Source organism: Scyliorhinus canicula, chromosome 8 (genome assembly GCF_902713615.1).
Source record: "Scyliorhinus canicula chromosome 8, sScyCan1.1, whole genome shotgun sequence".
In the NCBI taxonomy this organism is placed as follows: domain Eukaryota; kingdom Metazoa; phylum Chordata; class Chondrichthyes; order Carcharhiniformes; family Scyliorhinidae; genus Scyliorhinus; species Scyliorhinus canicula.
Window position 1 is genome coordinate 106,942,006 of NC_052153.1, and position 23,046 is coordinate 106,965,051.

General features: G+C 44.0%; 1 protein-coding gene across 1 annotated transcript in view; it reads right to left on the reverse strand.

Annotated features, from left to right (window-relative positions):
- The window catches only part of hsd17b4 (hydroxysteroid (17-beta) dehydrogenase 4), a 162,147-nt gene that overhangs the window by 90,210 nt on the left and 48,891 nt on the right, over positions 1–23,046 (reverse strand). The window contains 1 exon segment of the mRNA XM_038805039.1: positions 15,934–16,062. Coding sequence (XP_038660967.1) covers positions 15,934–16,062 — 129 coding nt within the window.

A 23,046-nucleotide genomic window follows, 5' to 3' on the forward strand; every position in this document is an offset into this window, starting at 1 on the left:
TGGTGTCACATCAAAGGTTATTGTGAAAAATAAAAGCTCATGGTGTAAGGGGGTAAACATATTAATCAAGCTAGAAGATTGGTCGTCTAGCAGGAAATAGAAAGTATGCATAAATGCATGTTTTTTGATTGGCAGGATGTGACAAGTGGAGTCCCGCAAGGGTCTGTGCTTTTTACAATTTATATCAATGACTTAGATGAGGGGAGCGAAGGCATGGTGGCTAAATTTGAAGATGACACAAAAAGAGGTAGGATGACATGACTGACGTACGAGGAGAGACTGAATCGGTTAGGATTGTATTCGCTGGACTTCAGAAGAATGAGGGGGAATCTCATAGAACCCAAAAAATGCTAACAGGACAAGACAGGTAGATGCAGGAAGGATTGGATTTGTTTATTGTCACGTGTACCGAGGTACAGTGAAAAGTATTTTTCTGCAAGCAGAAGTACATGGAAGAAAAGGGAATTAAACAAAATTCAAGAAAATACATAATAGGGCAACACAAGATATACAATGTAACTACATAAGCATTGGCATCGGATGAATCATACAGGGTGTAGTGTTAATGAGGTCAGACCATAAGAGGGTCATTTAGGAGTCTGGTGACAGTCGGGAAGAAGCTGTTTTTGAGTCTGTTCGTGCGTGTTCGATGTTCCTGATGATGGGTTTGTCCAGAACCAGGGGTCACGGTCTGATATGAGGTAGATACTTTAGGACAGAGAGGAGAAGAAATTTCTTCACCCAACGAGTGTGGAATTCGTTACCACAGGAAGTAGTTGAGGCCAAAACATTGGATGTTCTCGAGAAGCAGTTAGACAAAGCACTTAAGGAGAAGGTGATCAAAGGATATGGGGGGGAAAGCGGGATTGGGCTATTGAGTTGGATGATCAGCCATTATCATAATGAAAGGCGGAGCACGCTCGAAGGGCCAAATGGCCTCCTCCTGCTTCTATTTTCAATGTTTCTGATTTTACATCAATACTCAGACTAATAACCACGCCCACATGTTCTGGTCTTGCCCCAGACTCGTGGAGTACTGGACAGCCTTCTTCGAGGTTATGTCCAAAGTGGTGGGAGTGAGGGTGGAGCCATGCCCGATAGTGGCGGTCTTCGGGGTTTCAGAACAGCCAGATCTATTCCTGGGGAGGAGGGCGGACGCCCTTGCCTTTGCCTCCCTGATCGCCCGCCGTAGAATCCTGTTTGGCTGGCGGTCAGCAGCACCGCCCAGAGCTGCGGACTGGCTGTCCGACCTCTCGGAATCTCTCCAAATGGAGAAAATCAAATTTGCCATCCGAGGGTCGGACGACGGCTTCCACAGAACGTGGGAGCCATTCATGCAACTGTTCCGGGACCTATTTGTGGCCAATGTACAAGAGGAAGAATAGTCGGGGGAAGATGGCGGGAGGGGGGGGGGCTACAGGTTCGGTACGGGGGTTCGAGGGCTAGCTAAGGCCCAAAACCAAACTAAATAAACATGTTGAGGGAGGGGGGGGGGGGGGGGGGGGGGGGGCGCAGTTACCACTACGAAGATGCTTACCTGTAAATATGTATGTTAATTTTTGCGTGTTTGTTTGTCTTTTTTTTTGTTCTTTTTCTCTCCTAACAATTTGTAATTTGTTCAATATAAAATATGAAAACTGAATAAAAACATTTATAAAAAAAAAAAAAATACTCAGACTAATCAATTAAATCCATATAGAACTTAACTGCAAACATGTTTACTTTCTTTACAATGCTCAAGACACAACTCAGGAAAAAGGTTAAGTTATTAATAATACCAATTATAAATTAATTCATCATCTTCACACAAACTGTTCTATACCCATGATAATAATTCCAATGAAAAGCAAAAACTAACATTCCAATGAACCCATATGAATGTGATTACTGCACTACTTTTGGATATGAAATGAGAGCTTCTGTAGTAATCCACGGAAGGCAGGAGTTCCGTCACCACACCAATATTTATTTACAATAATGATATTACAGGAGCAGCTACAAACAGTGCTGCTAGCAGTCCAGTCAACTTAAGACTGGCTCACAAAGCCTACACAGGTGATTATATGGGCCCCCTCAATGAGCTATCATTCAGGGAGCTCATACTCCAATTGGCCAACCAAAAAAGCCAATTGGAGTTCATTACAGTTTCCATAGTCCCAGAGGACCACAGATTGTTCTCCCCTATGAGATAGAGAGCAGACTGGTGGTGATTTAACCTGAGTGTCACCACACCTCAGATGAGGGGCAAGTTGAGAACCCACGCTGTTGGCAATGCTTCACATCACGAACCAGCCTTCCAGTCAACTGAGCTAACCGACCTCCCTCTTTTGCATATACTTTATTTCAGAAAGGACTAGAAATGAATTTAATTAATTTGTTATAGAGAAGTCCCTCCGCTAATCCACAAATAAACAAATGTCAATACAGGTGTTGGGTATAAAAATCAACTTTAATTAAGTTAATTGATTTCATTCCCAAAGAAATATTCTCATCAGCACATCCTCTGATACTTTAGCCTTGAAATAGCTTTGAGACATCACTCATCCACCACAATCGTCCTCAAACCTAGACAACAGACCGACAATGCCCCATATTGACGACACCCTCCTTATGTCAACCTTAACTCACAGCGAGACCTCTGTCTTTAACTGTGGACTTTCTAATTATTGTCTTCAGCTATCCCTCAAATTTGAAGATGACACCTACTTAAGGTCCTCATGTGGCTGAACAAGTCAATTCTCTCCCCACGGATCTTTGAGCACATGGGGCAGGACATTCCATGAGGTAGTAGGATCTTTTCTTTCCTTCTTTGTCACTGCTCTATCTTATTATTAGACATTGGGACTCAATGCGTGATACATCTTGACGCACAAATTGTCACCATTTTGAACAATTAATATCTGTGAGGAGCTTCTCATTAATATCAATGCTGCCAGGCTTCAAGTAGAGTGTCTTTGAATCACTTTCTTTGTCCTTCGCTGGAATGTTGGCCATTTGAGAGTTAAGAAAACAGGACGGGTTACACCTGAACTGGAGGGGTACCAATATCCTGGTTGGGAGGTTTGCTAGTATGGTTCGGGTGGGTTTAAACTAATTTGGCAGGGGGTGTGGAATCAGGACAGGAAGCCAGAGACTGGGGATGAGCATGGTACCAGGGTCAGGCAGGCCAAGAGGAAGGGTAGACTGGGGGAACTCAGTGGGATTGGAGGTCTGGGGTGTATCTGCTTCAGTGCACGGAGTATAACAGGTAAGACAGATGAACTTAAAGCCTTGGTTCACGCGCGGAACATGTATGTGGTTGCTGTAATGTAGACTTGGTTAAAACAGGGTCAGGACTGGCAGCTAAATATTCCAGGATATAGATGTTTTAGGCGAGACAGGGAGAAAGGTAAAAGAGGTGGGTGAGTTGAAATACTGGTTAGAGAACATTTTACAGCTGTACAGAGGGAGGACACCATAGAAGAATCAAGTAACGAGACACTGTGGGTAGAACTCAGAAACAGGAAGGGGGCAGTCTCTATGATGGGGGTGTACTACAGGCCTTCCAACAGCCCACGGGAAGTTGAAGAACAGATCCGTAAGCAGATTCTCAATAGATGTAGAAATAATAGGGTTGTTGTAGTACGAGACTTTAATTTTCCTGATATTGACTGGAAATCCCTTAGGGCTAGGGGTCTGCATTGTGAGGAATTTGTTAAGTGTGTCCAAGAAGGTTTTCTGGAACAATATGTGGATAGTCCGACTGGAGAGGGGGCTAGTACTAGAACATAGAATATACAGTGCAGAAGGCCCCCACATGCCAAATAGCCTCTCCCAAACAACAGCCTCCAAATTCTGCCTAATCTAGTTCCCCCAATTGCCTTCCCCCAATTTAGCACCTTAACCCTTGGACAACATTCGTCCTTTTCCATGAGTATGCGAAAGCTTACAGAATTGTGGTCACTGTTCGCCACATGTTTTCCTACTGCAACTTTGATGACCCTGACTGGGCTCGTTTACTCGGAGCAGCACGGTAGCACAAATGGATAGCACTGTGGCTTCACAGCGCCAGGGTCCCAGGTTCGATTCCCCGCTGGGTCACTGTCTGTGCAGAGTCTGCACGTTCTCCCAGTGTCTGCGTGGGTTTCCTCCGGGTGCTCCGGTTTCCTCCCACAGTCCAAAGACGTGCAGGTTAGGTGGATTGGCCATGCTAAATTGCCATTCGTGACCAAAAAGGTTAAGAGTGGTTATTGGGTTACAGGGATAGGGTGGAAGTGAGGGCTTAAGTGGGTCGGTGCAGACTCGATGGGCCGAATGGGCTCCTTCTGAACTGTACGTTCTATGTTCTATGTTGCCTGGCATGAAGGGTATTAGTAGCTATGAGGAGAGATTGAATAAACTGGGATTGTTCTCCCTAAAGGGACGGAGGCTGAGGGGCTACCTGATAGAAGTTTATAAAATTATTCGGGGTATAGATAGAGTGAACAGTTGGAGCCTTTTTCTCAGGGCGGAAATGACAATTACAAGGGGGCACAAGTTCAAGGTGAGGGGGGTCAGGTTCAGTGGAGATGTCCGGGGGAAGTCTTTTACACAGAGGGTTGGTGGTGGCCTGGAATGCACTGCCAAGTGAGGTGGTTGAAGCAAATATATTAGCGACCGTTAAGACTTATCCCGATGGCACATGAACAGACGAGATATAGAAGGATACAGGCGGTTGGTCGAGACAGGACAAGTGATCGGCGCAGGCTTGGAGGGCCGAAGGCCTTGTTCTGCATTGTTTTTGTTCTTTTGATCTAGCAGAGAGATGCATTTCAGTCATCAGGACACAGTGCCCAGTCCATCATAGTTGATTTTGCAGTTCTGCCTGAATGCTTTTGGAACCAGCTTGAAAAATTACACTAGCATTTGTTCAATGGCCTCCCACTGAATCAGTAGGATGCAGTGGAGGCATTGATGGAATTTATCTCGTGTTCTTCTATGTCATTGATACACAATCCAGGTCTCACCACATGTGGTGACGCCAATTGCTCAACATATGTTGGCTTGAAAATATTTTTGTTGCCAAATACCCACTTCTGTAGTTTGTAGAAGACTGAGCTGGCACATCTGATTTGATGTCAAGGGCAGTCACTCTCACCTCACCTCGGTTCAGCATTTTGGCCCATGTTTTGGCCAAAGGTGTAATGAGGTTAGGAGTTGAGTGAACCTGGCGGAAACCAAACCGAGCGTCAGGTTACTGCCGAGTACATATCACTTCAAAGCACCATTGACAATCCCTTCCATCACTTTGCTGATGACCGAGTGTAGACTGATGGGGGGGTAGTTGGGTTTATCCAACGTTTTGTGGACAGGACATACCTGAGCAACCTTCCACATTGCCAGGTAGATATCAGTTCTGCAGATGTATTAGAACAGCTAGGATAGGAGTGTGGTTAGTTCTGGAGTACAAATCTTCAGTACTATTGCTGGAAAGTTGTCAGGGCCAATAGCCTTTGCAATATCCGGTGTCTTCAGCTGTTTTTTTTATATCACATAGGAGTGAATCAAATTGGCTGAAGACTAGAATCTATTATGCTGGGGACCTCAAGAGGAAGCAGAGATGAATCATTCACTCAGCACTTCTGCGTGAATATGGTTGCAAATGCTTCAGCCTTGCCTTTTGTACTGATGTGCTGGGCTCCGCCATCATTGAGATAGACTCTAACAGCATACAACTGGAAACAGCAAATTCTGCAACCTTGGATCTATGGTGACAGACAACCTGACTTTTGATGAGGAGATCAAAACACCCATTGGAAGGGCTGCCACCAACATCAACCAATTAACAAAAAGGAAAGCAAAAAAAAAAAACAGAAAACTGACTCGGAGAACGAAGATGCTCATCTGTTAAGCCTGTAGCCTCAGCACACTGCTGCATGGCAGCAAAGACTGGACAACATACATCCACCAAGAACAAAGGCTCAATAACTTCCAGTGTCTCTGACACATTCTTGGCATCACAAAGAAAGATAAAGTCCCCAATGAAACAGTCCTTTCTAGGGTAAAGATGCCAAGCATGCCAGGACTAATCAAGAAAAGGCAGCTGTGCTGGCTTAGGCACATGCACAGGATGGAAAATGACCATATCGTCAAGGTTATTCTGTATGGGGAGGTAGCTGGGTGTCCAAAACTCCAATTCAAGGATGTTGTCAAGAGAGACATGAAATCCCTTCAACGTTAATCATTACAAATGGAAATCTCTAGCTGATGATCCAAGGAAATGGTGATGCCAGTTGCAGGTAGAGGTTTACCATCATTACGATATGTCATTTCAGAAGCCCCAAAGACTACAACAGCCTGAAAACAAGGCATCAGCAGAGACCATCTCACACCACCAGCAAGGAATAACTTTTATGTGTGGCACTTGTGGTAGTCTTTACCTTTCCAGATTTGGTTTGTCAGCCATCAAAACAAGTGCAGCAGATGATCTCACATGACCTCACCAAAGTTCCAAGATGATTCCCATCATCTCACGCAAATGGAAAGATACCAAATTAACAACAAAGCAATACCACTTCCAATTATGAGTTATTCACAACCCTGGATGTTGCACAGCACATTACAGCTAATTAAGTACTTTTTGAAATGTACCATTATTATGGTATAAGAAAACCATAGGGGATCGTAAAGACTTGCATCCCAAAAAAGGCAATACAGTTCAATGTGTTATGTGGACTCTAAACTACAGCATCTAAGATTAATCTCACTCCATCGTTTTCTCCCCCATGGTCTTTTATCTTCGAGTAGATAACTCTCAACAACTGTTAAACCAATTCAATCTGACATATTTTACACTTGTATTTGCAGAAATAAAATTACTATGTGCACTGACTGGAAAGGATCAAAAGGTTTATCCACCATCTAAGTCTATTAATGTTATGCATACCCGTACACAAAGAATTGATTTCGGAATCGCTTGATGGACAAAAGAGAACAAATTAGTCCCATGGAATTTTAATGATCAGGCATTGCTAAAAAGATTCATTAATATTTTGCTACATCAGGGCAGTCTCACAAAACATGATACGCGAGATCAATTGCTAGTGGGTCATCCGACAAAAGTAGTGCCTTAGCATGCAGCTTATGTAGTCTTAATAATCATAAAATATTAATAAAAAGGAAAGTCAAGAAGAGAGAAGTTGCAGGTATTAATTATATAGGGAAATTAGATGAGAAAATTCAAACATAACTTTGAAACTTGGGTTCAGAAATATTGGCTTCTCTGGTCTTGACCCTCCAGCCAGGGGAAACTTCCTGTTTCGCCCCTTAAGAATTACAACTGCCATTGCAGAACCTGGTTCATGTTCTGCAAAAGACGGAGGGTAGAAAGAGATCCGTGATATGGCAGGGCAGCCTGATAATTATGTTAGAATTTATCCCGAACTTTCTGGGCGGGAACCTCGTTACATCCTCAGTAGGGGGTGGCAGAGCGGGGAGAATGGAAAACTAGATCTCGCTGGCAAGATTCCATTTTCTGAGTCATGCGGGATTTTGTGCCCATGTCACGGTTTAATAGCGTTGTCTCCATGGTACCAGGGTAAAGGAGATCACAGAGAGAGTGCAGAATATACTGCAGATGTAAATGAAAGAGTCAGAAGTTGTGGCACACAAGATAGACACACTTTCATGAGTGAGGGAGGATGATAAAAAAGGCAGGTCCTCAAAGGCGGTCATCTCTGGAATACTCCCAATGCTGTTCAGCAGCAAGAGTAGAAATAGAGGGGAATGGAGTGCTGGAATACTGGATTAAGACCCCAACATTTGTTAGGAAACGGAGAAAAACCCCAAACAATTTTTCTTAATTTGTACAACTGTGAGGAAAGGAGGCTTAACCTCAGGCATCATGATTCTGACCAATAGTTATCTTTTATGTTAAAATAAACTAATTTAAACAAATAATTAACCACATTTGCATCAAAGTAAATAGCTTTACAATTATCAGTTAAACAGTTCTTAAACACAAGGGAAAACCTCAGCTTGCAATCTATACCTGCTACTAACTCCAAATAAGCTACCCAGTACAGGTCAAATGTCACTGATAAATAAAGTTAACAAACATATTACTTGCTTAGTTCTGTAGAGGCTTTTGGAGAGAGAGAGACCCTTTCAGGGGCAGAACCAGTACATTTTTGCTCGACTTCACAGCATTTGACAAAACTGCTGTTTAATTTAAAATCCTTCTGTTTTGTCAGACTCAAATCCTTTGGCAAACTGAAAACTAGAGACAGACCAGCTCCTCCCATTAATTACACCTACTGTATCCCACTAAGATGTCTCATACCTTCTTAGTTAGGAATAAACGTAACCCATCATGAATTATCTACTTTACGGGGAATTTCCAGCAATCATAACAATATCGCGTTAGCCCTTGATATGTAAACAAGCAAATGGTTACATGACCTCACCTTTGTGACTTTCTTAATTACACCTTTAGCAGATACACAAGTCTGGATTCTTTAACCTAGATTCTTTAACCTAGATTTTTAAAATAATATTACTGCAATATATACTTTAATCAAGATTTTTAAAACCTGACTTCTTAAATATAAAATACTACATATATGCCAATATCTTACATTCATCACAGGAGGATCAATGTATGATGCTGCAGGGTGTGTTTCAGATTCTTGGGGCATCAGGACCAGTTCTAGGGCAGGAGGCACCTATTCAAAAGGGACAGGTACACCTCAACAGGACTAGAACCAAGATCTCTCCAAAGGGGTTCTGAGTGTAGTTGAGAAGGATTTAATCCAAATTGGCAGGGGTGTGGGCAGCAGAATATAGAAGTAGAAAAAAATAAATAAGTGCAAAACAGAGTGTGCATGTTGGATAGTGATGTTGCTAATAAATTAGATGGAAGCAGACCAAAAACTCAGAGGAATACAGAGAGGGGTTTAGAATGCATGGTATTTAATTATACAAAGTGTGGTGAATAAAATCGGTGAGGTAAAAGCACAGACAGCTGTGAGGGAAGATTATGCTGTAGCAATAACAGAAACGGGCTTGAAAATGGTGAGGCATTGGTGTTGAATATTCAAGGATATAAAGTGTTCAAAAAAGATAAAGAAGTAAAAAAGGGAGATGAGGTGGCAGTACTGATTAGGGAAGACAACATAGTGTTGGAAAAAGAGGACGTCCTTGAGGTGGCAATGGCAGAATCCATTTGGTTAGAGTTGGAAAACAGCAGACCACTGAGGGTATTCGTTACCGTGAAAAGCCCCTCGCCACCACACTCCAACGCCTGTTCGGGTACAATGAGGGAGAATTCAGAATGTCCAATTCACCGAACAAACATGTATTTCGGATCTTGTGGGCGGAAACCAGAGCACCTGGAGGAAACCCACGCAGACACGGGGAGAATGTACAGACTCCGCATGGGAAGCAAACCTGAGACCCTGCCGATGTGAAGCAGCAGTGCTAACCAAATAGAGAGAGAAATAAAAGTGTAAATCTGCAGGAAAATCAAACAGATGTGCAAGAAATATAGAGGTACCAAAAAACATAAGCCACTAAGCGATAGGCAGAGCTACACAACCCCATATCCAACAGATCAAATCTAAGCTCTGCAGTCTTAAATGGTGGTGGACAATTTAACAGCTAACTGGAAAAGGCTCCACAAATATCTCGATCTTCAATTATGGGGGCCCTGTACATCAGTGCAAAAGCAAAGGCTGGAGAATTTGCAACAATCTTCAGCCAAATGTGCCGAGCGGATGATCCATCATGACCTCATCCAGAGGACTCCAGAATTACAAATGCCAGTCTTCAGCCAATTCATAGAATCATAGAATTTACAGTGCAGAAGGAGGCCATTCAGCCCATCGAGTCTACACCGGCTCTTGGAAAGAGCACCCTACCCAAGGTCAACACCTCCACCCTATCTCCATAACCCAGTAACCCCACCCAACACTAAGGGCAATTTATCATGGCCAATCCACCTAACCTGCACATCTTTGGACTGTGGGAGGAAACCGGAACACCCGGAGGAAACCCACGCACACACGGGGAGGATGTGCAGACTCCGCACAGACAGTGACCCAAGCCGGAATCGAACCTGGGACCCTGGAGCTGTGAAGCAATTGTGCTATCCACAATGCTACCGTGCTGCCCTAATTCGATCCACTCTACGTGACATCAAGAAACGGCAGAAGGCAGTGGATACTTGCAAAGGCTACGGGCCCAGCAATATTCCGGCAATAGCACTGAAGACATGTGCTCTAGAAACTGCGGCGCCCCAACTAAATTGTCCCAGTATAGATACAATACTGCCATTTGCCCAGAACTGCCCAGGTATGTCCTGTAGACAAAAAGCAGGACAAATCTAAATGTTAAATCGATGCTTGATCTGTGACCCATCTCCATCACCCCATTTTCCCTCTTTGCCCCTTAATATTTTCGGATAACAAGAATCCATCAACCTCAGATTAAAAATTAATAAATGACCCAACATCAATTAGCATTTACAGAAGAGTCCCAAATTTATACCACCATTTGTGTGTTGAAGTTTTTCCGAATTGCACTGCTAAAAGGTTTGGCTCTAATCTTTAAACCCTTCCCCCTCGTCCCAGCTTTTCTCCATCTACACTATTTGATCCTCCTAATATCCTAAAAACATTGATCATATCACCCACTTTGACCTTCTAAATTCCAGGGAACACGATCTTAGATTGTGTAATCTCTCCTTACAACCTAAACTGGTATCATGTTGGTATAGCTACACTTTATTCCAATCTAAGCCAAGGAGCGGAATGTTCCCAAAGTTGCAGTGTTGGATCAGATGCAAAAAGGTCTGTGAAACTCGTCAGCTTCAGAGTCGCCTTTCTCGCCTGATTAAACGGCACCCTGTGCAATTTCAGTGCATTCTCAAGAGTAATGACTTAGACAATGGGACAGACGAGGATCACACCGCCAGCTGGAGGGTCAATGCCAAAACACAATGACATCACCGGGAATCAAATCAAGGCACTGTTCTGATCTCAAAGTTAACTGTAAGAATCTTGCTCCCCGGAACCAACATCTGGACCCCTCCCCCCAAAAAACAGACATTAAGACCTCGAGTCGAATAAGGATAACATGCCCCAAAGAAAGAGGGTAACCCGCCATGCCAGTGCCCCTAACCAGTGTCAGGGCACAACGGTGGGGTGGAGGGGGGACCGAGGGTGCCGGGGGGCTGAGTGGGGGTGGGCAAGGGTGCAGTGGGGTGGGGGAAGGAGTCAAGGCTGCAAAGCTCAACCATGTCCCTCACCCAAGGCCCAACAGGCACCTCCGCACTCCTGGCGCGGCCATTATAATTGTATTTTGTCTTTGAAAACCAGTAGTAATTCATGCCAGCATGACACCATCCTGCCGGGAGAGGGAAAAGAGACTTTGTGGACAGGTGACAAGCCTAGTAAGAAGATTTTAATTTATTGAAATTTCTGGAAATCAGGGTGTGAATCTGCTTTTGTCACCAGCGAGGGGCGGGAAGAGCTCAAACTGTGATCTTGCCGGCGGAAATCTCACTTTTGGCCACTAGTGAGATTTAGCGGCCATTATGAGATTTGCTAACAGGGCCAATGGATCATGGGAATTTCTACCATCTTTCTTCACCACCTCGGTCTTTATATTCTGGGATGTCAGCTAGACTTTTTGATTACATTCTATATGACATTTTAATGACCTCTGTGCAGATCTGCGAGTCTCTTTGGACTGTTTCTAGCTACGTTTTTCACATCTTAGAATGTTCTCTGATTAATCTATTCTATCCCTTGTCCAAGTCATTACTCTGAGAATGCTCTGCATTTAACACCAACTCTGTGTCAAGCTTTAGATTTTAATACTTTCATCGCCACTCTCTTTATCTTATGTTCCATTTCATCTTTGTCATGTAATCTGCCTCACCCTCCAGCCTACCCTGCCCCCGACTTTCTCCTTTGCCGGACATGCCCCTCCCCACAATTTCAGAAGCATAAAACCCATCACATATCTATCCCTCCCTAGTTCCGAAAAAGAGCATATTCAACTTGAAACATTAACAGTTTCTCCAAAGATGCTGCCAGTTGTGCTGAGCATCTTAGGTTTCTATTTTACATTAGTTTCTTTGGAATCCTTCTGTTTTGTCAGACTCAAATCCATGCTTGGATAGGGGCGTCACGGTAGCACAGTGGTTATCACTGTTGCTTCACAGCTCCAGGGTCCCACGTTCAATTCCCAGCTTGGGTCACTGTCTGTGCGGAGTCTTGCACGTTCTCCCCGTGGGTTTCCTACTGTTGTGTCGGTTTCCTCCCGCAGTCTAAGATGTGCAGATTAGGTGGATTGGCCATGCTAAATTGCCCTTAGTGTCCAAAAATGTTGGGTGGAGTTACTGGGTTACGAGGATAGGGTGGAGGTGTGGGCTTACGTGGCGTTTCTCTTTCCAGGGGCCGGTGCAGACTCGATGGGCCGAATGGCCTCCTTCTGCACTGTGTCATGTGAGAGTACCTTTAAGAAATGGGTGTTTATAAATGGATATGTATATAAATATCTGAAGTGAGAGTACCTTTAAGAAATGAGTGTTTACTACTGCAGTGATGTCAGAGTGGGGGGAGCTGGGCTGTCTGCCAGCTTTTTACTTTTGCTTTAGGCTTTTTGCTGCAGGGGGGTTTGGTTTCATTTTAGTTTTGGAGAAGCTGCAATCACAGCAGGATGCGTGTGAATCTCTGCAGGCTTATGAGTGTCCATTTGATGATTTCAACGTTCTCAGTAGTGAAGTTAAGCCTGATGTCTTTCTGTTAAAAGGTGTTTTTGAGTCTTATGGATGTTAAAAGGAAAGTAAGAATTAGTTAGTGTTGTCTTCTTTGGGGGTTGTATCTGAATTGATGGTTGCTAAGATGTTCAATGTATGTTTTAAAAAGGTTAACTTCAGTTCATCGAACATTGTTTTGCTTTAAATAATACTTTTCCATTTCTGCTGCACCACACTTTGGGGTTCTCTAAACCCTGGCCCATAACTGTAAATTCTATGAAAAAGTAATGCAATGACTATGAATAGCCTGCATTATAAACACTTTCTTTTCTTGCAAATACTGATATTTCCTTAATTTAACAATGTGGTAACAATTTTCAACGAGCCTACAATGCTCCTGACCATCCACTTTTTCCTAATACAACTGTAAAAAAATAGTTGACTTTCATATCCCTTTCCAGTTTCTATTCATACTCCTTTTTATAGTTCAGTTTTGTTATCCTTCCCTATTCTTTACATTTCTCTCATTTATCAGGATTTTTCTTTCATATTTTTATATGCTTTATCTTTCAGTTTTAAGTGGTCTTTACCTTCTTCCCACAGTCCATGGTTGTATTTTATTTGGCAATTAGAGCTTTTGTTCCTTGGGACATAAACTGATTCTGTATCACATTGAAGCATTTTTTGAACAGCACCAACTGATCTCATCTTACTACCACTGACAAATCTGTTCAGTTTGCTATGGACAGCATTCAACTCACTGCATTGAAATGAATCTTAACTAAATCTAGATTCTTAGTAGTTATTTTTCATTTCTCCTTTCAAATATCGTGTCAAACTCAAACACATTATGATACTATTGGATAAATGTTTGCGCTGTTAGGCTGGTACCAAAATCAGAACTGATTAGTATATAGTCTGCCCCTTGTTGCTTCCACAACATATTATTGCAGAAAACTATCCTGAATACACTCAGGAAATGTAATACCATTATGACATGCATCAGTCTTCTTGGCTCAGTCTGTAGGAAGTTAAAATCCTCCATTAAAATCACTCCGCCTTTTAATATCTGCATTATGCAATTCACCACTTTGCAACAGTCACTAAGATGCCTTTACATGACTCCCACTAGTCTGAAGTGTTTTTCTACTTCTTAATTCTACCCATAAAAAGTTTCTGATGCATAGCTCTCATTATATTCTCTTACACTGCATTTGTCCTTAATCACTCAAGATTACCTCATCCTTTCTACCATTATTCTGGTCTTTCTGATAGACCTTATAACCTGGTACATTTAATTCCCAGTCCTGACCACCTTGTAGCCATCAATCAGTAATGGCTCCCATGTCATAACCTCCAAGTTGAATTTGCACCTGCAGTTCATTCAATTTGTTCCTTATACTCTGTGCTTATTTAAAGAATGCTTCTTTTGGCCACAGACTCCAACCTAATGGTCATTCTACTCTAATGGTTTAATTGCACATTTCCCATCACTCTCTCAGTTTAATTGCTTCACATCATTTAGTGTTTCTTTTACCTATTGTTGCGAAAGCAATTTCTGACTATCAGTCTATTCTCATTTTTGTTTTCAATCTATTATTTATGCTGCCATCTCCCCTGTACCCTCCATTATTCTCACCACATTTACTAGTTTAAAGTCCTCATGACGTCCCTATTTATTCTGTTCATTGGGCCCTTGGTTCCATCCTGGTTTATGCGGCTTCCATTCCAATAATATAGGTCTTTCTTATTCCAGTACTAGTGCCAATGTCAATGATATGGAACTCCTTTGTCACAACATTCCTTTAGCCATGTATTCAACTCGCTAATCTGTTCATCTTTATGCTAATTTGCACATAGGTTGGTTTTAATGGATTACAATCAAGGTACCCTCCAATGGTTTTTTATGCCTGTGCAGGTAATTTGTTTAGTGCACGGCCCTTTTAAATTTACTTTCACCACTGTGCAGGTGCAGTAACTAAAAGGGCTGAATTGTCTGTGGCCTGTGTTGCTGTGGGGCCCTGCGGTTTAGAAGGAACATTAATTACAATCCTGGAGTTCTGGTTGGATAATTGAGCTCGGAGCTCGGAGTTCCCGGTATTCTCCAACAGGACCTCTTGCCTGCTCTTCCTCGTATTGTTGGTTCTAATATGGATTGCAAAGACTTCATCTTCGCCTTCGATCCCAAATACAATTACAAGCTCACTCGAGATTTCTCTCACTCTGGTACCAGGTCGGCAACATGCCACGTGGAATTTTCAATCCTGTTGACAAAGGATGCTATCAATCCCTCAATTCTAGCTTTGCTATACAATTGCCAACATTGCCCTTCCCCTCCTCTCCCTCCCCACTCAGGACAGTCTTTACAACATTCCTTGTTCAAACACACACATAGCAAGTACACTGTACGGTTTCGATAGAACCAGTTTCTGCAGATCATTATTCTCCATTTTACTTGGATTGCCCTTACTCTGTATATTATTCAGTCATGTCAACCCCATTGTGATCCTACACCTCTCTACAAGAATTGACCGATGTCTGGATCAAATTGTCCAGATACTTCCCACTCTCCCCAATGTGTCAGAGTGGGTCTAACTTGCACTCCAGCTGAATGTCTCGATCTAAAATCTCTCTCTCAATCATCCGCTGCCAATGTGCTCATTCTGAACAGTTTGAAAAATCCGTGCATACTGTGTGAAGTCCAGACTCACAACTATATCTTAGGGTTTTTTGTGTTAATTAGATCTACTTTTTAGCTTGTTATGAGCTTTTTTAATTCTCTATGTAGTAATTTTCAATAAGCACTAAAACACTGGACAAAATGTTAAATACTCCCTGCCTCAACTTTACTGGATCCACTGCAAGTGCTGGAGCAAAAAAGCTGCTCCTCCTGCCCTCTCTGCACTGAATTCACATTCATCAAATTCACAGCTTTTATGGCCACTCTCAAGCATTCTCTTTATGAACATACAAAATAGAAGCAGAAGTTAGCTATACAGCCCCTTGAGCCTGTTCTTGCCATTCAATAAGATCATGGCTGATTTACAATTGGTTACAACATATGAACATTAAGGGCTACCCCTTTCACAGTATCAAGGAATATTACTATCAGCCTGGCTAAATTAAGTAAGTAATGTAAGAATTTTGCAAATTCCCGACACTTTCAGAACTCATAAATTCCTAACCTGAGCAGAATCTCGAATAAAAATTACCTTTGTTGCTTTTAGGTTTAGTAGCATTCTCAAAGTCACAAATTCGTTCCCAACTGTCACGCACAGCTTCAGGTGTCATTTGCTGATTCTTCTGCATTACCGTGGCACCCAATGTTCGTTCCCAACGCACTAATGACAGTAAAAAAAACATAGTTGCACAGTTGCTGACTCAGAACAGTTATGATGCAGTTTCCATGACTCAAATTTACACTGAAGCAAAAACATTATTTAAACTATTGTTCAACTTTTGAAAATTCAGATTACTTAACTCAGAGATTTCCATTTCTAGACATTTCTCAGTAACATCATTTGAAAAAGCACTTGCACTACTTAAAAAGCCTCAAATTGTTAAATGGAAATTTTAAATTATCTGAACCTTCAAGTGGAGTGCTGATCTGTAGATTGAACTATGCAATTTTTTCTACATTGAATACATCGTTTCAATGTGTTTTAACAAAGTTGTGTGAATATACAAATAAATTCCACTAAAACATCAATGCTCAAAACTAAAGGAATCTGGGTCATGGTAAATCTTCAGAAATGATTCCCAATTTTTTTCTTACAAAAAGAATCACTGCTTCTGCTCCCTTTAATTGTATGGTCAACTTGGCTCAGTTTGGAACACTCTTGCCTCAGAATCAACAGACTGACGTCAACCCCACTTCAAGACTTCAGCACTTAATCTGGCCTGACATTAAAATTTAGCATTGAAGGAATGGTGCATTGTTAGAGTTGCTGATAAACGACTTCCGGTGGCGGCTATAAAGGAGTAAGTCATACATTTGGAGGCTCCCCGTTCGAGTCGGACTCTTGGACAATTTCCCCCCGATTTTCTACCAGACCTGAATTGTAAAACTGGTGACAGAGGCAATTGTGAACTGAATTCCCACATCGGTGTATGGAGAGAAGGACTAGAAGTGCTTGTAAAGGCAAAAACATAAAAACACAGAAGGCTTGGGCTAAAGCTGCAGCAGGAGACAGCATAGCGGAGGACCGGACCTCTGGCTTGTCGACTCAGCGGTCAACGGAGCAGCTGATGTAAGTTATTCAGGAAGGCTTTGCTAAGCAGAAACGGGTCTGCTTGGACCCGATAAAAGAGTGAATTGAGCGGCTGGAGCTCAGATTGGACGCCCAAGATCGGACGATCCAGAAGGTAGAAAAGGCACTGGCTGAGCAGGAGGAACAGCAAACTGCAGTGGAGTTGCAGGTGGGGATGCTGAGAGACCAGCAGAAGAAGCTCCTGGAGAAGGTTGAGGACCGAGAGAATAGGTCCCGCGGCAGAACTTGAGAATCGTTGGGCTCCCGGAGGGGTCTGAAGGAGCGGACGCTAGGGCATACGTGGCAGACATGTTTGAGAAGCTGCTGGGGGATGGGGAATTCTCCCGACCCTTGGAGGTGGACAGGTCTCACAGTGCACTCGCGAGGAAGCCGTGAATGGGAGACCCCCCCCCCCTCCGAGGGCAATGGTGGTGAGGTTCCACAGGTACTTTGGATAAGGAGCGCATTCTACAGTGGGCCAAGCAGACACAGAGTGGGACAACAGTATCCTGCAGGTCTACCAAGACCTCAGTACGGAGGTGGCCAGGAGAAGAACAGGCTCCAACCAGATTAGGTAGATCCTTTTTAAGAAAAAGGTGAAGTCCGGACTGTTGTGTCCGGCCGTCACTGGGTCACGCATGAGGAACAGCACTTTTATTTCGAGTCACCTGAGGACACGCTGGACTTTGCGAAAAGGAAAGGACTGGTGGTGGACTGAGAACTTTTGAACTTTGCTGCAACGTTCATGTTTTTTATTGTTTTTCTGTTCTTTTTTTTTTAAAGTTTCTTGTTTTTCGTTTTGTGGAAGCTGTTTGTAATGCCTTTTGCGTTGATTTGGGACCAGCTGCAGAGCTGAGTGAGTTAAGGTTTTCATTTGCACTGTTGGGGAATGGAGGTGTGCTTGTTTAGATCTTGGTGTTTTTCTGTCGGGCAATTGTGTGGGGATTGTTTGATGTTATGGAGTATGTTTGAATGAGCGTGGGGAAGGGTAGAACAATAGGTGGGAGACTATCCGGCGCCAGGGATGGGGGCCACCAAGCTAGCTGGGCGGGCTAGCTCACGGAAGCGCAGTGGGCCGTGTGCATATGTTCGGTTTATTAAAGGGGTTGGGTTAGAGTGTTATTACTGGGGGGGGGGGGGGTAAATGTTCTGCTGACGAGGGAGTGACTTGCGCTAAGGGACAGAGAGGAGGTTGTGGGCAGAGGCTGCCTTGGGGCGGGCCGGTGGAGGAGTGGGGCATGGGCTGGAGGCGGGCCCAAAAAAGGGATGGCTGATCGACGAGGGGGGGGGGGGGGGGCAATGAGCCCCCAACTAGGCTGATCACCTGGAATATTCGAGGGTTAAATGGGCCGGTCAAGAGGGCACGTGTGTTCTCGCATCTTAGGGGATTGAAGGCGGACGTGGTAAAGTTGCAGGAGTTGCACCTTAGAGCAACTGACCAGATTAGATTGAGGAAAGGCTGTGTCAGTCAGGTCTTTCACTCGGGACTAGACTCAAAGACCAGAGGGGTCGCAATCCTGCTCAATAAGCGGGTGGTGTTTGAGGCGGGTAGAATAGTTTCGGATGTGGGAGGTCGGTACATTATGGTCAGTGGGAAACTGGAGGGGGTGCAGGTGGTATTAGTAAATGTGCATGCGCCAAATTGAGATGATGTGGAGTTTATAAAGAGAAGGCTGGGGAAGATACCGGACCTAGACTCGCAAAAGTTGGTCATGGGAGGGGACTTCAACACAGTTATTGACCCTGGCTTGGACAGGTCAAGCTCAAAAACGGGCAGGGTGCCAGCAATGGCAAAGGAACTAAAAGGATCCATGGAGCAGATGGGGGGGTGGGGGGGGGGGGGGGGGGGGGGGGGGGGTTCCATGGAGATTTGGCGGCCAAGGGTGAAGGAGTTCTTCTACTCACACGTGCATAAAGTGTACTCACGGATTGATTTCTTTATTTTGAGCAGGGCCTTACTGGCAGGGGTGGTGGACACGGGGTACTCGGCGATCACAATCTCAGACCATGCTCCGCACTGGGTTGACCTGCAGGTTAGTAAAGACAGTAACCAGCGCCCGCAATGGAGGTTAGATGTGGGACTTTTGGCTGACGAAGAGATGTGCGAGCGGCTGAGGAAATGTATTCAGAACTACCTGCAGGTCAACGACACGGGGGAAATTACAGCAGCGGTGGTCTGGGAAGCACTGAAGGCGGTGGTCAGAGGGGAGCTGATCTCAACATGGGCCCATAGGGAGAAGCTGGAGAGGGCAGAGATGGACCGACTGGTAAAGGAGATACTAGAGACCAATAGGAGGTATGTGGAGACCTCAGAGGCAAGGCTTTTAAAGGAACGGAGGAGGCTGCAGGCGGTTAACCACAGGGAGGGCGGTGGAGCAACTGAGAATGCTTTAGGTACCTCGGCATTCAAGTGGCGCAGGAATGGGACCGGCTGCATAAATTAAATCTGGCCCGACTAGTAGACAAATGAAGGACGATTTTAGGAGGTGGGACGCGCTTCCATTGTCACTGGCTGGGAGGGTGCAGACAGTGAAGATGACGGTCCTCCCGAGATTCCTGTTCGTGTTTCTATGTCTCCCCATCTTTATTCAGCGGTCCCTTTTTAAACGGGTCAACAAAGTGATCATTGGCTTTGTTTAGGCGGGCAAGACCCCGCAAGTAAGGAAGGTAATGCTTAAGCGGAGTCGGGGAGAGGGTGGGCTGGCGCTGCCAAATTTTAGTAACTATTACTGGGCAGCGAATACAGCCATGATCAGGAAGTGGGTAGTGGGGGAGGGGTCGACATGGGAGCTTATGGACGCGGCTTCATGCAAGAGCACAAGTCTGGGGGAGTTGGTAACTGCGCCTCTGCCGACACAGTACTCCACCAGCCCCGTGGTGGTGGCGGCCCTGAGAGTCTGGGATCAATGGAGGAGACATATGGGAGCAGAGGGAGCATCGGTCTGGTCCCCAATCTGTAATAATCACCGGTTTGCCCCGGGAAGTAGGGATGGGGAGTTCCGGATATGGCGGAGAGCGGGGATTGAGAGGATGGGGGATATGTTTATAGAGGGAGCTTTCCGAGTATGAGGGCGCTGGAGGAGAAGTTTGGGTTGGCGAAAGGAAACAAATTCAGGTATCTGCAGGTGCGGGACTTCCTACGTAAACAGGTGTCAACCTTCCTGCTCCTACCGCTAAGGGGGATTCAGGACAAGGTAGTTTCCAGAGGGTGGGTAGGAGAAGGGAGCGCCTCTGACACTTACAAGGAACTTATGGGGTCAGAGGAGACGCAGACCGAGGAGCTGAAGTGCAAGTGGGAGGAGGAGCTGGGAGGAGAGATAGAGGATGGTCTCTGGCAGATGATTTGAGTAGAGTCAACGCGTCCGCAACATGTGCCAGGCTCAGCCTGATACAGTTTAAGGTCGTTCACCGGGCTCACATGACAGTGGCCCGGATGAGCAGATTCTTTGGGGTGGAAGACAGGTGCGCAAAATGTGCGGGAGGACCAGCGAACCATGTCCACAGGTTCTGGACATGTCCAAAGCTTAGGGGATTCTGGCAGGGGTTTGCGGATGTCATGTCCACGGTGTTAAAAACAAGGATGGCACTGAGTCCAGAGGTGGTGATTTTCGGGGTGTCGGAAGAGCCGGGAATCCAGCAGGAGAAAGAGGCAGACATCTGGCCTTTGCTTCCCTGGTAGCCCGGAGATGGATACTATTAGCTTGGAGGGACTCAAAGCCCCCGAAGTGGAGACCTGGCTATCGGACATGGCTAGCTTTCTCTGTATGGAGAAAATCAAGTTCGCCTTGAGGGTCACTGTTAGGTTTCGCCCAGAGGTGGCAACCGTTAGTCGACTTCTTTGCGGAAAATTAATCGTCAGCAGAAGGGGGGGGGGGTTAGTTTACTTAGAGTAGGGAGTTAATAAAAGTGAGACCTGTAAAGGGGGGGGGGGGGGGCTTTTGCACTATGTTTATAGCTTCATGTACATTGTTATAAACAAAAATACCTCAATAAAATGTTTATTAAAAAATAAGTGTTGCTGATAAAACAAGGTCCGATCTATCTGTTAAGGTGGACACAAAGGATTTCATAACAGTATTCAAAACACAGGATGTCTGGAAATGGTTGGCAGCATTTTACCTCAACAGCATCAAGGTGATTATTCATCTCATTTACTGTTGAGGTCATGCTGAATAAAATTTGGATATCACATTCTTTGCAAAACAGTTACTGCACTTCAAATATCATTCAAAGGACTCAAAACATTTGGAATGTTCTAGAGATGGTTATGAAACCAAGATCTTTCTTTGTTTCTTTCTGAACTAAAAAAAAGTACACTTCTTTCATAGTTTGTCACAGCAAAACAGTGCATCTTCCCAGATCAGCGAAGCTGGTACGTGAATACTGAGCACCCAGTCTAAAGCTTCCACGACCCTCATTGGGCTCTCTCCACCAAACTCTGTTTGCTATAAACAGTGGAACATAGAACATAGAACAGTACAGCACAGGCCCTTCGGCCCTCGATGTTGTGCCGAGCAATGATCACCCTACTCAACCCACGTATCCACCCTATACCCGTAACCCAACAACCCCCCCCCCCCCCCCCCCCCCCCCCCCCAACCATCTGCCAAACATAAACAAGTATTTAAAAAGCACATTTAATGTCCCTTTAAGAGTAAGGTATAGATAACATTTCTGCATCGTAAAAAACTGAGACCAAAATATGATTAAAGTGATATGTGATGGAATTAGTACAAATATAAACACATCTAGATTCCACAATAAATAATCACGGTGATTTTATATAACAGTAAGAAATCACTGCTAAAAAAGACAGAATTCGGACAAAGATGGTAGTTAACAATTAAATCCAGAACAAATAAAGGCTCAAGTCTCCAAGGTTGCCAGAAGCACATAGGAAGACAGGAACAGGAGTACCCCCTCAAGCCTGTGCTAAATATTAGGCATATGGTCATCTGCAGGCAAATCCATTCATGCATCTTGCATGGATAAGTACCACTGCACTGATATTCTAGTTTCTTTTCACCCAATTTTTGTGGCTGCTGCCACAAGTGTCAATGTATCACAAACTGGTTCATCAAGAAAACTCAACATCACTGACCAATTTCTGAGTGAACATTTTTGGTGCGTCTTTAAAGAATAAATTAGGATTTAGCATAATATTCAAGAAAATGAGTCATCAATATCTCTGCATATTACTGAACGACAATTTGCTTATGGCTGGCAAGATGCCTGGCTGCCTACGGGGACGAGGGATGCAAAAAGCTGGTGAGATGCCTGCTGGTTTACAAGCTGCTTGTGATATTGTGACATGCCTGGCAGACTGCCTGTGTTAGGCAGTGGTAACAAGTTTTGCAGTTCTGACAATGATTACATCTCAGCTGGACCACAGCTCCTTTAAAACAGTACAAATGAGTCGGTTCTATAAAAATGTGAGGTTGAAATGACCACATTATGCTCATCTCATACACATTCTATTATAAAAGGGCACACCAAATGACCAAAAATAAGTAGCAATCCACTTGAATATCAAAAGAAACTCAAGATCACTTCAAAGGAAAAATCTAAATTAAGATTGTCCTAATGAATAGTCATGTATATGGAGTTATTAAACATGCCCATATAATACTTCTCTTTTCATAATTATTGGACTTTACAGTGACCGCCTAATACATCAGTACCTGGGCCTAATAAGACCATAAGACATAGAAGCAGAATTAGGCCATTTGGCCCATCGAGTCTGCTCCAGCATTTAATCATGGCTTATCCCCATTCTCCTGCCTTCTCCCCATAACCCCTAATCTCCTTAATCACTATGTGAATAGAAAAGGTAAATATTGCAGTAAACTATACAGAAGGTGGATTGACTATGTTAACTTGAATTCAGTGTCATTTCTTATCCAACGTTTAATTACCCAAATCTTGTTATCAAGCAATTTTGAGCCACTAAAATATATAATTTTCTATTCCACAAACATCTATGTTCAAGAAAATTGAAAAATAGATTGCCATAAATTGTAGTGTGTTATTGCCATCGGAAAGTGTGTTGAGAGAAAACACTATCCCAATTCAGCA